This window comes from Trachinotus anak, unplaced genomic scaffold (genome assembly GCF_046630095.1).
Source record: "Trachinotus anak isolate AG129_WGS33_773 ecotype Australia unplaced genomic scaffold, CSIRO_AGI_Tana_v1 ptg000010l, whole genome shotgun sequence".
NCBI lineage: Eukaryota > Metazoa > Chordata > Actinopteri > Carangiformes > Carangidae > Trachinotus > Trachinotus anak.
The window spans coordinates 17,782,455-17,799,237 of NW_027273861.1; the positions used below are offsets into that span (position 1 = coordinate 17,782,455).

The 16,783-nt window shown below is 37.4% G+C and overlaps 2 protein-coding genes across 3 annotated transcripts; both read right to left on the bottom strand.

Annotated features, from left to right (window-relative positions):
• Positions 1-6: 6 nt before the first annotated feature.
• LOC139627264 (5-hydroxytryptamine receptor 3A-like) lies at positions 7-9,836 on the bottom strand. Of its 2 annotated transcripts, XM_071488043.1 has the most exons (9): positions 9,701-9,836; positions 7,446-7,606; positions 7,264-7,308; positions 6,975-7,081; positions 6,424-6,593; positions 5,916-6,076; positions 4,602-4,812; positions 3,239-3,448; positions 7-2,542 (listed from the first exon to the last, which is right to left on the bottom strand). In XM_071488043.1, the coding sequence occupies exons 1-9, from the start codon at positions 9,753-9,755 to the stop codon at positions 2,220-2,222; spliced, it is 1,443 nt and encodes a 480-aa protein (XP_071344144.1). In that variant the 5' UTR covers positions 9,756-9,836; the 3' UTR covers positions 7-2,219. The 2 variants fall into 2 exon arrangements, with proteins under 2 accessions (XP_071344144.1, XP_071344145.1); XM_071488044.1 differs by lacking the exon at positions 3,239-3,448.
• Positions 9,837-11,040: 1,204 nt separating this feature from the next.
• On the bottom strand, positions 11,041-16,708 carry LOC139626396 (5-hydroxytryptamine receptor 3A-like). The gene is made up of 9 exons (XM_071486710.1): positions 16,654-16,708; positions 15,734-15,945; positions 15,452-15,496; positions 15,168-15,277; positions 14,405-14,574; positions 14,002-14,162; positions 12,968-13,178; positions 11,854-12,144; positions 11,041-11,459 (listed from the first exon to the last, which is right to left on the bottom strand). The coding sequence occupies exons 1-9, from the start codon at positions 16,706-16,708 to the stop codon at positions 11,242-11,244; spliced, it is 1,473 nt and encodes a 490-aa protein (XP_071342811.1). The 3' UTR covers positions 11,041-11,241.
• Positions 16,709-16,783: the final 75 nt, after the last annotated feature.

Genomic DNA, 16,783 nt, shown 5'->3' on the forward strand with positions numbered 1-16,783 from the left:
TTGTCTTTATTGATAGAAGATGGTTGGGGTGATGACTTTTCAGCTACCACAAAATCAAAGAGATTCAGTTTATAATTTGCAGTTTAATGTTGACTTAAAACAATTCATCATGAAAATACTTGCAGATAAATTGACTTCAGCTCTAAACTAAAGCTCAGATTTTTTATTTAAGAGACTTTTATGTTTTTCTCTCAACTCAAGCTGCTAGTTCACTTTCAGGGTTTTGACCAACAGTAAAAAAAAACAAAAAAAAAAACCAAACATATAATATTATGACAGTGAGATGGAGACCATGCAATCCACAGAATCCACACGACAGATAAAACCTGATCCAATACTCCCTAACTTTCAACAAGATTTATAGGAGAACCAACTTCATTATCTCCAGTAACCAAAATCATGAACTACTAAATGTACAATTGTTCTATGATCACAAAGCGGTGAGGCAGCACTGACATTATTTTTTGTTAAAACATGCTGAACACAGGAAAAACATTTTTTTAGCTCTTTGTATTTTGCACATAGATTTTTATCAATGAAGTACAGAGAAGGGAGAAGACAGAAGAGAAACAATCTCTGTCACTGTGACCTGTCTTATTAATCTGTGACTAGTAACTAAACTTATCACGGAAGTGCACTGGAGTAAAGTGGAATCTTTCCCTCTTGAACTAGTGGATTAGAAGTATAACGTAGCAGAAAATTAGAATATTACAGTAAAGTACATGCACATTAGAATTGTACTTAAGTACAGTGCTTGAGTAAATGTACTTTCACCAATGAAATGAAAACTTTCTGTGAGAAACTAGTAATATAATAATAATGTAGTTCTGTTGCAAAGGCTATAGAAGTCATACAATTCATGAGCACACTAACAGGTCACAAAGAAATAGCACAAAGAAATGAATCATCCATATAAATTTAAATGACCCATGGGACACTTGCATTACAGAGTTATGTGGACAGCTTTTGTGTATTCTGTCCAAAACTAATTATAACTTTAATAGCCCACATACTTAAAACAGACAGTTTAATCAGTGTCCAAAACGTCCAACAATCGACCAATAGCACCATCTACTGGAAACAATCTGACATAGTTCTGCAGAACATCAACCTCCAGTGGCTTTAATAAGCTTCGATAACATAATGCAAACTGTGTGACCTTAAAAATGATGAGTGTCTGGGAAATTTTTCTACTGGTGTTTTCACCTCATTTCAAATTTTCTCATCAGTCCAAATATATATGTATGTAGATGTACAGAGGCAGCCCACTGTCTACAATAATGAGTTAAGAAACAATAAAAACAAGAAAAATTGGTTTTAATGATGTAGCCTTGTCCAACCATCAAATATAGTCAAAAAGTTTAAATGTGAAAGTGTGTAACATTTTATAACATTTCTTGAAAAGTAAATGCAAATTGTCCCTTGATTTAGTGATGTACATGGACACAAACTGGTGACAAATGTGGATTTTCTTCCCCCAATAAAACCATTATGTTCGATGGTGTAATTAAAAATTAATTAAATTAAATCTCATTTTATTCAAAATGTAAAACACAGTTAGGTCTCAGAGGCAAACCCAGATTATTATAAATAATTCTACTATAATATAATTAATACTTACTTACTTTTTTATCAGTTGTTAAATATCAACTATTGGAGGGATCGCCATGACATTTTGTAAAGCCCATTGGCTTTGGAAATCTCTTAACTTTTTGACATTTGTGGTTTTTTGGTATTGCCAAAAACTGGACTGGTGTGAAGCAGGTGAATTGTGGGACACCATTCTGCTTCGAAGCGGTATTGGGAGAAGTGTGCATGGATTAAGTGCACTGTATGTTGGCATTTTTCAGACGTGAGACACACTTGCCTTTTACTGGGCAGTGCATAAACCTGCACTGAGTGCTCGAGCCTACAAGGGTGGGTATTGGGTCAGAGCCAAGATTTGTGGTGGTAATTGATGCAAGAAGAATCTAAATGAAATGCAGCACGAATACAAAACCTTTCAGTTTCTTTTTCGGAATTTCAGTACAAACTTCACTGCTCTGCATGATCTTAAAAGAAAAACTGACAAGTATAAGTCTCCAAATACCAGTCTCCTGAAATTAGTATGTAAAACTCCTGTAGATTTTCTCTATCAATGACTGTATATACTGTATTATATACACATATAAAGTCACTGGTCTGTACGATTCCAGTCAGGATTTTAAGCCGATGATTAATCATACAGCATATGAGTTGTTCCAGATCCAGATAACAATGATGGTGATGAAGCTGACAGAGATGAAAATAATGTACAAGCCGAACAGAAGACGGTCAATGACTATCCCAATCATGTGCCATTCCTGTGAGGTGTCGCTCCCCTGAAAGTGTTTGTCCATCTGGTGACGGATGGCCATGAGATTTCTGCTCAGCTTCCTCAGTTCTTCCAGGGCTGGCTCCGCAGGCAAGAGGGCTGGATGGGGTTTCACGAGAGGCGTATCATCAGGAACGGCCTGAGCATCTATTACTGAGATGTTGCTGAGGTTGGTATTGATTGCTTGGTCTGTCAAAAACAAAAAACAGCATATTTGAATTCTAATACATGTAAATAGATCTACTAATCATGAACACCTTATTTTGAAAATAATAAATCTAAATGGTACCTAGAATATTATCCAGTTGCCAAGTAAAATAGTCTTGGCTGGCAAGTGTCCATAAAAATTTTTCATCTGTTCAACTGTTCTACAACTTTTTGAAATCAGTGCATATCACAGTGATTCCCAAACAAAAGTTATGGTGTGCTGTCGCTGGGGGAATACCCATTAAGATTGTGGAGAATTATGATTTTGATCAAAAATGTTTATATATCCATATATTTTTATTTAGGGGGAAAATAAACAACCAAATAGGATTCAAAATTCATGTGATGCTGATCTAAGCTCTCAAGTTCACTGTGCAGGACATGCTTCAGTTCCCCACCAACTTCAGTCAGATGTGCATCATCTCAACATCTCAACACCAATCAGTTAAACTGGCAACAAATAAAAATTTAAAGACTGGTTGACAATTTCAACACGGAGTCAAAGTTAAGGGTGATTATCATTATTATGTCGAGGTACTTTGTTGTGCATTACTGAAACAATAGCTGCCACGAATGGAAGAAAATCATTTGAAAGTGGGTGAAAAAGCTCATTGAATAAATAACTAAAGTAATAGATATACAGTATTTTACAACCAACAGTAATAATAATGACAATACCTCCAGTAGACGGGTTGAGGAAGACTGTGATTCGGTTGCTCTTTTTCTTTGGAGGGATGCAAACAACAACAGCTAGATATCGTAACACGAGGACACTGAGCCAGTGAGGCACAGCATTGTACTGGCTGGAGCTAAACTGAATGTTAGTGATAAACACCGTCTCCAACAGGCTGGCCACCATCAGAGCGAGACTGATGCAGAAGAAAACGTCTGCAGTAAACAACAACACCAACAACAGGGAGGGTTCAGCACACTTTCATTAAATATTGTATGTTTCACATGTATGTTGATATTGTGGTTTTCAGTCTCACCTTGGTAATGATCTTGCGTGTGAAATGATCTTTACACTAAAACTTGAGGAACCTGTTATTCATCTCTTTGAATACACGATTGCAGCAGTGTCCACTTAATTGTCATCTACATAGGGGTGTGCCTTGGTAACAACCAAAACATAACCAGGATACTAAAGTCAACACTAAAGTCAACACACTCATTTAACCCCTCTTATTCAGGGTTGAGCTGCAGATATTAAAGTGCTGTTTCACATTAACTGTGAAAAAAAATATCTTCTCTCTGGCCTCTAGTGAAGGGGTTTTTGAAGTCTGACACCGAGGAACACACCTAAAACAAAACTAAGACAACCACATCCCCATCACCCATACAGTTGAACTTTTTTTTGTCTACATGTTTTAAACACATGGCACATTTGTGTATTGATGGGCAGAAGAGATTGCAGTGCTTAAGGAATATAGGAAACATCTCAGTGGTGCCATCTTAGCCTTATTTCTGTCGTAAAATATTAAAAGTATGCCGAATTAGCCATTAGCTGTTCCTGTTTGCAGTGTACAAACGAATGAAAAGACAGTAAAAGCAGTTTAATGAAAGTGCAGAGTTTTGCGCTTGAATTTGTGATGGACATTGGAGATGATGGCAGCTTCAGGGAACATCAGTCACTCTTAATTAATGTGTGATATGTATATGTTTTCAGGCTCGACCAAGATGATTCTTTTTTTTTCTCTTTTACTGCAAATGATCCAATTAGGCGCTCATGGTTTTAAAATGTGACTGTCTCAATGAGCATGTGTGGAAAATTATGGTGGAAAACCACTGCTGGAGCTACAACTGGTGACCTTCATTATTGGGCCAGATTATAATAACCCTGCAGAAAGGGTTTATCATTAAACTTAAACTGTAGTTGAAATCAAAATGGTCTCCTACAGGATTAAAAAAAATACAAATTTACAAATTAAACAAGATTTTTGTCCAGAAACAATGTCCTGGTCCAGTTTTCATTAAGAAGCATCAAAGTTCATTCAAGCTTCTCCGAAATAAAATGAGTAAAAATATCACAGGTGTCACTCACTGATGAGAGGCGTTGTCTCCCCAGTGACAGGCAGCAGGTCATTCATGATGAGCAGGAAGACGGTGTAGCCCAGGATGAGGGTCATCTTGAAGGAGGATCTGTCCACACTTTGTGGAGGCAGCAGGAAGCTGAAGAGGTCCAATGTGATGAGGAAGCAGCTGGGGATCAGCAGGTTCACCACATAGAGGAGTGGACGACGTCTTAAAATGATCTTGGGAAGAGACACAGGTACACAGCCTTAAGAGTATTGTTTGAGTTTGGACATTCATTTCTTTCTAAAGCGTGGTATCCTGCAAAAGCTGATATTTTTTAGAGTCATTGGAGTCATCTTCACGTTTTTACTTAAGTAAATTATCTGGTATCTGGTATAATTACTATGAAAAGGTCAGTTGCCAAGAGGTCTTCCTGCATTTGGCAAACAAAAAAATTCTGCATCAGAACCATGAACCTGGTTAGATCTGGGACAGACAGCCTGGTTACTTTGTTTGGGTTAGGGTTAGGGTTTCTCAGCAGATAAAGTCTGTGCTCTGATGCATGCTGTTCATCCTCATCACTAACACTGTGTGTGTAGCCAGGATTTAAGAAATACTGAGTTCATTCTTATCAGAAGATTCTGACCAGACAAAAAACGCACTAATGTTTTGATTATTTAGATATTTCACCTTTTCTCTGCTCCATTAAGCTAACAATTTTTTTTTCTGTAAATGTTGTTTCCCAACATGAAGGTCTATATGCTTAACCACAGAACCAGGAATAAACATGATAATACAGAGGCTGTATTACAGGCATAGGCATAAGGTTTACTTGTTACAAATGTCATAAATGTTATCCGTTAATTTAAAGGATTAGTGCTGCACGAAGACAGTTGGTCAAATCAAAAGTCTATAAATCAAAAATCTATACTACATGCTAATTCAAAGCAGGTTGTGAGAATACATGTTGTGTTTAAACCATAAAAATGAGAAAGAGCCCGCAGAACAGTGTCTATGCTAAGAAACTTCTTGATATTTGTGTGCTGTTGATGCAGTGCACAGTGGAAATGGAGAAGCCACTCATAGCTGGAAAAACTGTGGATAGTGCTGAAACCGCCACACCTCAGAAAATAAACAAACAAAAAAAGAATTTTTGGAGGAGAATTTTGCTGTTTCTTTGTTAAATTTCGATTCTTAACTTGCAGTTTTGATTGATGTCTCAAGGCGCAGATATATAAGTATGTTGATTTCTCCTATGGTAACAGGACCTATATAGTGTGATCAGCTATTTTAATTCAAAATAAGTGATCATAGGATGATTAAACTGTTCAAAAATGCTTACGGAGTACTGGATTTCGGAATAGTCTCCCACGTCTAACACCAGGGCAACATTAGATATACTGACGTCTGCCAGCTCCCACTCCCCATTGGTCGTCAGCACTTGTCTGGACTCCTGCAGGATCTGTTCAGCGGTGGTGCTTGGAACCATCCTTACATCTGTAGCTTGAGTAAGATTTAACAGCACAGTTTGGATTTGAGTCATTAGATGCCCAAAGTGATAGTGTAGTTTGTAGTTTGAGAAAGATTGAAATGAGGCATGAAGCTTTGGTTAAATTAAATGGTTTAGTTCAACATTTTGTAGGATTTTGACAGGAAACAGCTAGCAATATTTGGGTAAAAAGGCTGCACATAGGACCTTTAAAATTTAAACACAATAAGGCCAGAGTTGATCTCCGGTCAACATTTTGTAGTATACAATGCTGCATTTTATCCTGTACTGTATTTTTTTGTGTGTGTTGTCGCTCAAAGATTAGACTATTTCTGTTTATTTTTTGTTTAGGCAACCTTACCAAAGTGTAGATATGATCCAAAGGTCAGAGAGCAGTTTTGGAAATCAAATGGGAAAGTGTAGATTACTAATCGGCAGGAACTGACCACTCTGACCGGTTTATCATCAAAAACACGACCTGTGTTGTATAAGTAGACATAGGGAGTTTTTGGAGAATTGTCCTCGTCCATGCTGGAAAAGAATACAATAGAATTACAAAACAGTTTAACTATTAACTAATTAATTCATAACTAGAATGACTTGGTATTTTTATACAGTTTTTGTAGTGAGTTTTAAAAAAATGTAATATGTAAATGTGTAAATGTAATAATTTTTAGCAGATAATTGATTTAAAGGGTTAAAGTTAAAGTAGGTTTTTTAAAACCTCCATAGCAGACAACCACAACACTGTATCCCTGCATGGAGGTTTATCTCTCTCTTCTATTTGATTTACAAGATTTATGACTGCTCTCCGAGTGCTAACATTTCAGGTTTTTACTTTAATTACAATTTCTCCGATTTGTACAATAATTTGAAAAGGCTCACAAACTACACAGCATCCTTTTCACTCACAACTCAGCAATGTGGATGTCCGGGACCCAAAGCTTTTCCCGAGGCACAGAGACTCTTCCAGTTCCACATTCCTTCTCATCCCAGCTCAGTCCCTCTATATCCCACTTCTACATTAAACAAAACAAAACTAATGTAATGTAGTAATTTTAAACTAATAGGTGTGTATGTATGATATTGGAATAAGTCTCTTTGATTGATTTGAGAAATCCAAGAGGTACAATCTGCAAATTACAGACTTTGACAAATTTGCTGAATTCATTGATGTTTTGTTAGCACTCTTAAAACTTACCAGGACTTGCCATAATACTGTTGTCAAAGTCTGAGACTTTGCATCCTAAAGATGAAATGTATTTTATGTTAATTAGTGCTGGTAATGAATTTTAATTATGACTTAAAATCAGTGACTGTTAAAAACGTATTTTAAAACATTATATGCAGGCATAATTGCAAAAGGTGCTTGTGTAAACTCACCACTCCTATAATTCCCACCACAGTGATGCCGATGGATATGTTAATTGGATTTGAAAAGCTTTTTAGAGGGCGAATCAGTTTTTTAGGGAATAATTCTTTCTCAAGGCTATTAAACAGGGATTCAGGAGTTGGGCTGGTGCAGTTCAATGCTGCAACAAAACCTGAGAATAAAAAAAGAAAGTAGGAAACAAAAATCACAAGATAGTTAATGCACTTTACAGAAGCCCTGAAAGGCAAGTCAAAATTTTGTTCAGGATCAGTCTTTTTTTCATCTGTGAAAGCAGGTGAAAAAAAAAAAATTCATTTGCCTCTCTGGGCAAAAAAATAATAATTTAATGTTCCTTCTTTTGCCTAGAAATGTATTTTAATTGGCGAAGGCTTTGCCAAGAACCTTTTAGGAAGTCAGGTGTATAGTATAAAGAGTGACAAAGTCTGCACAAGGACCAAGCTCTGATAGAAGAATGGATCATACATAGGATGTTCACCTAAGAGACTGGGGTACAAATCTTGTTATATGTTGATTGATTTAGTTTACTCATTATTTTAGTTCTGTCTTTATTTTTATTTTAAACCTTTTGGCCAGAAGCCCATGAGGACCTGAAGCCTTTTTTTAAATCTATTTTCACAGATGAAAATGAAACACTGAGAAAAATTAGCTTCAAAAAAAAAAAAAAAAAAAAAAAAACTTAGAAAAATCTGTTGCCTGTCAGGGTTTCCATAGAATCTTATAATCTGGAAAGTCCCTGACTGACTGACTGACTGACTGACTGAGTGAGTGATGATATTTCCACCACTAGTCAGCTGAATGCCACGTTACTGTGTTGGAGTTTCTGGCACAAAACAGGTTCTTTTAGGGAGGTGTTTACGGCCGTCAGCGTTGCCAACTTAGCGCATTGTTGCTAGATTTAGTTGGTTTAATTTTTCAAACCTAGCGTATGGCTGGACTGTGCATGGATGCCAACCAGGGAGATAAGGGCTACACCTATGTTATATGCAATCTATCAAGTCTGGTTGCCTGAGCCTCACCTCTTTTATAGCAAATACATTTTAATTACATGAGTCATTATTACTAAAGGAGGCAGAGGAATAAGTAAACATCTGATACATCGAGCAGAGAGAGCGGGAGAGTTGTGGATCCCAGGCAGAGGCTGTGCTCTGTGTGTGAGACAAAAAAAAAGATATTCTGTTGCTTCTAACTTTCTCTCTGAGTTATCATTTTATATGTAAATATAGCTGAACACGTCACAGTTTTTGTCTTTAAATTATGTTTGGTCATTTTGTCAGATGACATCGCAGCTATAAAATCAGGATTTCACAATTTGACCAGTCTTTTTAAGCTTTTATCCTGAAATCCCAGGTGAATTATCTTTTTATAATGAAGTTGTTTTCTCACAATAACGCAATCATTATCCTGAAAAACTTCCAGATAAATGCAGTGAATGTTTGTGGCTGGGTGCCGTACCAGGGCATGGGGCACTGGAAAAATTGAGTATTTGGATATGGGTGTGGTTGAGATCATGGCCACCCCACAGGCTCCTCTCATCTTCTTATAATGCAGTGTGATGAGATAATTAACATATGGCCCAGAGATAATACAATAAAATTAAATTATTGCAGCTGCAGCTGGCTTCTGTTGCATGGCCATCACTGTACTGACAGCAATAAAGACCTAAAAATAAAATGCTTGCAAAATACTAGATATATAATTAAATTACAACTTGCATAACCCTTTATAAAGGGTGCCTTGTTAGAAGATCAGTTACATGTTATATCAGTGCCTGATAATTTTACTGATCCTTTAATAACCAAAATAAACAGATTCATCCCCTGATTTTCTTTAAGAAGTAATAAACACTGGTAATAATGAGTTAATACCTCATAGAAACAAGGACTGAAACAGTATTTAATAATAATGCGGCTGTTATAAAACCCATTTAGTCAAATGTGTATTATGCAGTGTGAAGGAACTGAAGCCATATATTCATATGTACCCTGTTTATTTTCTTGTATTTTATAGCTGCATATAACATGCAGTATATCTGTATAAAGTAGGAAAATGCATTATTTTATTTCATGTTAGCTTCTAGTTTAGCACAAACCTTAAGTAAACTTTAAATAAAACTTAATCAGCACTATTTATCTGAAGGTGGTTCCAGCTGTACAGGATAAGAAGTAACCTAAGAAATACCAACTTCAGCTTTTAACAGATCATCTTTGCTTATTTTGTGGATAGTCAAAATTTTTCTCCGCCTTACCGTGAAGCAGCATGAAACAGAAGAAGATGAGCTCTGTGGGCTTTACCTCTGTCATTTTCAGCCTCAGTTACACCTTTATTACCTCAAGTGCCTCTGATAATTAGGCAAAGAAGTCAAGTCTGCCCCATATGAGAGACTATCATCTGGAGCAACGTGAATTTGTATTTAGAAAGATGAAATGTGTAACCTCCTCTGAAAGCCAATATTGACTCTAGAGTTTGATGCATGGTAGCACAACCTCCCAGTTGCTTGTGGAGATCCACTCGCCTGATAACTGTATTTGAATAATGTGTGTTTGGATTGCACAACAGGTTTTTTTAATCATCATCAGGTGTATTTTTGTTATATTTATCAACGTCATCGCTTGAATTCATGGCAGCTGAGGTCAACACAGAAGTATGTGCTTGGCTGATTGTTGTGTCAACTTGCTTCCTATAGGGAACTGTATGAAAATGACTCTTTGCCTCTTCTATTGTTAATGGTATAATTTATTACACCAACTCAGTTCAGTTTTACTTTGAGCTTAAACTGAAACTGAAACGAAACATGAAGAGTCTTCTGCCTGACTGGCAGCTTTGTGTGACCTACATTTGCCCAACAACTAACATCAGTATGCAGACATGCTGACAGTGATGATGCTAACACCATCACTGATCAATTCAGTGCGGCCCTCGCTCAACTCTGTGAGCTTTGAATCGCACAAAAAAACAATAAAGGAATGAAACCGAAAGAAAATTAATTCTGATAATTAACGGAGAAGATTAATAATGTCATCTTATCATCAATTAATGCAATAGGTTGAAAAATAATAATAATAATAGAAGTCCAAGAATTAACCCCTGAGGGGGCCCACTCGGTAATGGCATAGGCCCGCTTTTGAGATATGATCTGAACCATCTGAGGACCAGATAATCCTCCAACTCTAGAGGAGGTAGGAGTGGTGGAGGGTAATCCTACTTTATAAGTATTTCTAGACAGCAACCGTATAAAGATTCACCAGTATCAGAAGCTTTGTATGTGTTATGTGATACCTTTTCAGTATTACTTCGATGCTAAGTTATGGTTGGAAACTAGAATGAACTTTGTCCAACAGCCATTTACATTAAAGAAGTTGTTGATTTAATAAAAACAGCTTCTTCAATCATTTTCCCAAAAAATTATAGTTCAGAGTTTAGGTTGTAGCTACCTCCTTAGACAGTTTTATTGATAGCACTAAATGTTGAAATTCTAGTCAGACTATGTCCATCTATAACAGTGATCATGTTCCATAGTTTGGCATGGAGGAAATTTTGGGTCACTTTGATATTTAAGATTTTTATTGTTCCATGAAGAAAGGCAGAAAAGAGATGAGGGGTTAACAGTGCTGGGAGTAAGCTGGCTTATAACACACAGTAAATAACACACAGGAACAGTAAATATTATTGTTGATGATGATCAATATTATACAGTCATTATAGTCATATAATGACTATAATGACTTTTCATTTTTTTATTTAGACATCCTCTGAATAGACAGTGAATTGATTCCTGCCCTTGTCCAGTCAGGACTGGCTGATCCAGATGCACCACATGCAGATGATGACCAAAGCATAGCAGGAGATGAGCAGCAGATAGATGCGGAAGAGCAGGAAGTCGAGAACATATCCCACATGGCACCACTGGTCCTGCAGCTCGCTCTCCTTCTGCAGCGAGATGAGGTGGGCACGAAGGTCGCCTAGGTATTGACAGATCTGTTGCAGTTCAGGCAGAGCTGCTATACCTGGTGGGGGAACAGTGATGGGAAGGAAACTGTTGCATCTGCTGTTTGAAAACATTATTTTTGGAAGTTATGTTTTAGCTTGTGATGCTACAATGATTGTTTACATAGTTGATTGCTTTTTATTGGACAGGCTACAGATGTTAGCTCCCTAAGATGTTCCTTAAGTTGTATTAAGTTGATTATTTGAAACTAGCTAGTAATTACTATGAAGTTGGAGCTTGAAGGGCTTTACACACAAACCTAGTAATAGATTTACAAAAATCTGGAGTAAGATGGTGTAAGGTGGAGATTGCTTTGAACTGGAATTGTGATGCCAAATTCTAATATATGTATAATTTTATAGGGTTTGAATGGTCTGGAATATGATAGACTGTAATGGTGCCATTACGAGTACCTTCGTTGTTTGTTGGCTGCTGGGCAGGGGTCTGGCTGGCTGGTTGGATGATCCATGGGCCTGGGCTGCCATTTGAGCTTTCAGGTTTATCTTTCTGTGGTACAGATGGGGGCCGGACGTCTTCTGGCCAGCGGTAGCAGATGAGGTTAGCAATGTGTTTGAGGACAATCACCCTCACCCAGTTTGGAACCTCTTGGTATTTCATGGAGTTGTGGTGGAGAACATTGGTAATGATGACTGTCTCTAGTAGACTGATGACCATGAGTGCCAGACACACTGAGAAATAGATGCCTAGATCGAACGACAGATTGAAACATTGAAGGATACAGATTAAAGACGTCATATGTGAAACTTGTAAGATTTCAAGTTTCCCTCGTATCTTTAGAGGGTTGACAGAGTTGTTGGTCAGTTTCATTGACTCAGCAATTTCTTTTGCAAGGTACTCAGATTTCCAGCTTCCAAAACTCAGCCCATTGACCCAAATTACAATATTTCTTCTTTAGTAAACATTTTTTAGTTTAGTCTCTTTTTAACTAGCTAGCTTTTTTCAAGGAATGTTTTTGTTAATGGACCAGAGATTATAGATCAAGTGAATAGGTGTCTTTAACAACACTGTTAGCAAATATATTCTTATTTTTAATCAAAACTTTTGCAACAGAAATGAACCAGTATGGGATACATAGTGAAAAGCAGCGCAATAAAATGATTGAATTTGGCCTTGTCACATTGGGAGCAATGTGACACTGGGTCCTGTACAGAGATTACTTTAACATAGAATATACTGAAGAAAAACAAAAATTTGGGGATGTAAAAGTTTTGTCATTCACTTAAAAATTTTGGAAAAACAGTTTTTTTGTCTTTTAATTTCAATTAGTTTTAGAAATTACTATCTGTGTCAATCAGCTGTTGCAACTTTAGAGGGCTGGACAGTTTTGTAGTTTGTCACAATTTCTAAAGTGATGGGGAAAATTTAAAGTTTCAAAACTTGATTTTGTTTTGGCAGTGACCAAATTTACATCGCGATGTACACCATGAATTATCATGACGTTAGTGGCGGTGGAACCAATAACTCAGGTGCAAATTTTTATCACCTCTACATGTCATCAACGCTGACCTATGATGGGCGTGCCGTTTGCTGTGCTGGGCAGCAGGTCGTTCATGATGAGCAGGAAGACGGTGTAGCCCAAGATGAGGGTCATCTTGAAGGACGCGCGGTCGACACTGTGGGGTGGCAGGTAGAAAGACAGGATGTCGATGAGCATGAGGAAGGAGCTGGGGATGAGCAGGTTTACCACGTAGAGCACTGGACGCCGCTTGATGACCACCTAATGAACAAGAAAGGTGCGTTCACTTAAAATGCATCTTTGTGGACATGTTATCCAGAAATTTGAAAAGTGATTTTTTTTTGTGTTTGACAGCAAGGAACTTAATGTATTGGAACATTGACATATCATCACCTTTTAGAGTTGACGGCTGCTTATTGAGGCTAGTGTTACACTTTTTGCAGCCATGAGTACACAAAGGTCCACTGCGTGATGTAAATTTCATCATCAGAGGATATAAGTGGGGCCCTGTGTGGACATCTATGTGCAATATTCACACTCTTTTTGCTCTGATTTTGGTCTTTACCAAATCCTGAGGGGAATATCTTTATCTGCTAAATGCTCCACTATGTTCACCAACTAGTAGCTGTCTGTCTGCTGTTTGTTGCCCTATTAGGTTGCAGACAGTACGTTTTTAGAGCTTTCTCACTGCTTCCTGTAGCCAAAAATTATACTATGAAAGAAGTGAGAGCAAACTAAAACAGTAAAGTTACTGTCAGACGGCTTAAGAATGAGCTGAAACTCACTTTAAAACTCCATAAAGTTGAAGGGAGCGGCAGGGTCATCACCATGAGAGACGCCTGTCATGATGCCACATTGTTTTCAATTTGTCATTTGATGCACAAAAATATTGATTATGTCTGCATGTTACATATAAGGCTACAGATAAAGCTGCACTTTTGCAGTAAGTGTGTTTCCCCAAATGTCAAACTTTCCTTTTAGCATTTGTCATCATTGTTTGCTGTAGTCACGCACTGTTCTGTTTACAGTTGTTATATTTGAAGATGCATGAGTGGTAAACACTGAGTAAACTGATTTCTCTCACCCAGAAGGTGATGATGTCCCACTCGTCGACCCCAAACTGGAGGATGGATGTCTCTCCCAGTATGTCCACCAGTTCCCACTCTCCACTGGCTTCAAGGTAACGCTTTGAGTTGTAAGATATCTCCTTGAAGGTCAGGGCAGGACTTACCCTTACATCCCTTACTGTGAAAGAGAAAAATACAGTGAGTGGGGGAACCAGACAGTTCTATTCTGCAATCCAAGCTAAACTAAATAAATAAGATGGCTTAATGTAAAGTGAGCGTCATCTATTCCATCGTGATTAATATTTTGAATAAATGCAAGGTGCATTTTCCGACCTACTTTAGGCTCTATGTGTCTGACTGTAGCCTATGACTTGATGAGTGTGTTTTTGACTACGTCATTTTAAAGAAGGCTTTTCTTACTGGTGTGCATGTAGGAGCCAAACGTAAATGTGCAGTTCTGCACATCAAATGGAAAACTGAAGATCTCCAGGTTGCAGGCTGAGACGAGCCGCAGCATCCTGTCCCAGCGGATGTGACCCGTGTTGTTGACATAAACATAAGGACAAGCTTGGGAGACGTCATCATCCACACTGGGAGGGTTGGAGATGGAGGAGTCAGGATGAAGTAAAAGAAATAAACAGAAACACAATGACAGAAAAAACTCATTGAGATAGTATTTAAATCAGACCAATGGGAATCAAAAGTAAGTGGTGAAATCACTCTCTCAATTCATGCAAATTTTCTGCTGTCTTGACTTGACTCTGAATATCTCACCTGTTTCAACAGGGAATATATATAACACTGAAAAGGGAGCTGGAAATATCCCAAGCCAGTCTGAGCAGGAGCTTCCATCTACTTCCCCCAATTCTCTGGGTCTGAAGAAACTAGGAAGTATATTGCTGATTCTGAACCTCTGAACTGTCATATTGGGCATTATGGTTCTTTGTTGGCGAGTTGGTGCGAGGCATGAACCAGTGACACTTACATATGCTCTATCCAGAATCTGCTCTTACTAGTTTAATTCACTGTCACTTAATATGATGTGAATGAGTGGTAAGTGCACCCGTCTGTCTCAGGGCAGGAACTACTGTGTGATTAGGCATTTAGTTTGTGCACACGAGACCCTCAGAGATTTATCAAAGATGAAAAAAAAAAAAAACTTGTACAGCTGAATTGAACTTACAATTCATACACAATAATGTCTGGAGACCAAAGCTGCCTCACAGGGAGAGAAATCCTGGTGACGCCGTCACACTCATCAGGGTCCCAAACCAGGAACTCATGGTGCCAGTACTGCAGTGAAATAATCCGAAACAATTCACAGTTCAATTTCCAACAGAAAATTTAAATATCTGTTGTCATTTGTCATTTTATAATCTTAATACTTGTTCCTGCTGTGGATACAGACAAATGATAAATTGCACATGGTCAGATTACATTACATTATTGTCTTTCCATGCTACTTACCAGCCTCAACCAAAGGAAAGTAGTGAGTATCTGTGTCTTCTCATTCTAAAATTACAGTAAACAAAAGGTAGAACTTAAGTGAAGCTGATCGCTACCTCTTGGGAGTTAAATAAAACATGCAATGATTTGAAACAATACACATGATGATCAGTGAAATTAATTGCAGTGATGAGTGTTTGCACGTAAAATATATAGACTAACATTGTAATTTCTCTGAATACTTCTTTATTCTGGATTTAAGTGCTTGTTATATTTTCTTGGAGCATTAGTTGACAAACTCACCACACCCAGGACAGCATACAGGGTGAAGGAGATGTTGGTTATGGTGGGATTGCTGAGGTTCACTGCTGGCCTGAAGGGTTGCAGGTCAAACACAGCTTGCATGGACTCATAGGTTGGACCACTGTGGCCTTCTTTACAGGACAGTTTACTGTAACATAGAGACACTGACGAGAGAGGGATGAAGTTTATAAAAAACTTTTGCTTAATTACGCCTTAATTGCACTTTTACATTTTCCCATTATCAGTTTTTAAGAGCTATTTCATATGTATAAAGCTATACTAAACTATATAAATCTCATGCAGTACTTTTGCAATTAAAATGCCATTAAACAGTGATAACATATTTATTAAGACACTAAATAGAATATCATTCCAGACTTAAATGTTATATAATAATTATATATATATAATTATTAAACTTAAATTATTAAATTTGAATTAAACTGGAAACCAAACAACCAGACGCATTGATTAATGTTATGACATAGATATTATATGGCATAAGGTAAATGCGGTTTGACAGTAGACAGTAGTGTTCTTAAACTTGAGCATGTGCCTTGACAGAATGTGGCATGACTTGCAACTTGCATCAGTTGAGAAATAAATAAATATTGAAATTTGGTGGATTGATAAATGTTTTCAGGGTTTTATACATCCTCATATGCAATATAAGAGTCAATTCAAATCTGCTTGGCTAAGATGGAAATGATGACATTATCACATTGTAAAAATCATTTAAACCTGAAACAGGATAAACTACTGCATTAATTATTAAAATAATTATAGCACTACTTATTATTTGCATGGAGAGAAAGATGCATTTTTTTCAGTTGCAGAGGTCAACATGCTTCAGTTTGGAAAATACGACGCACACATAACTCCAAACTCTAAAGTAGTGAATAAAGCTAGGTTATCTTTACCTGACATCAAGAGTAAAGCTGAGATGATGCTGATTCTCCGCTGAGATGGACTCATGCTGGATGTTTCTGATGGACCAAATATCCTCCACAACCACCGACTAAAGCAAGGAGAGCTGACTGCTGGCAGTCT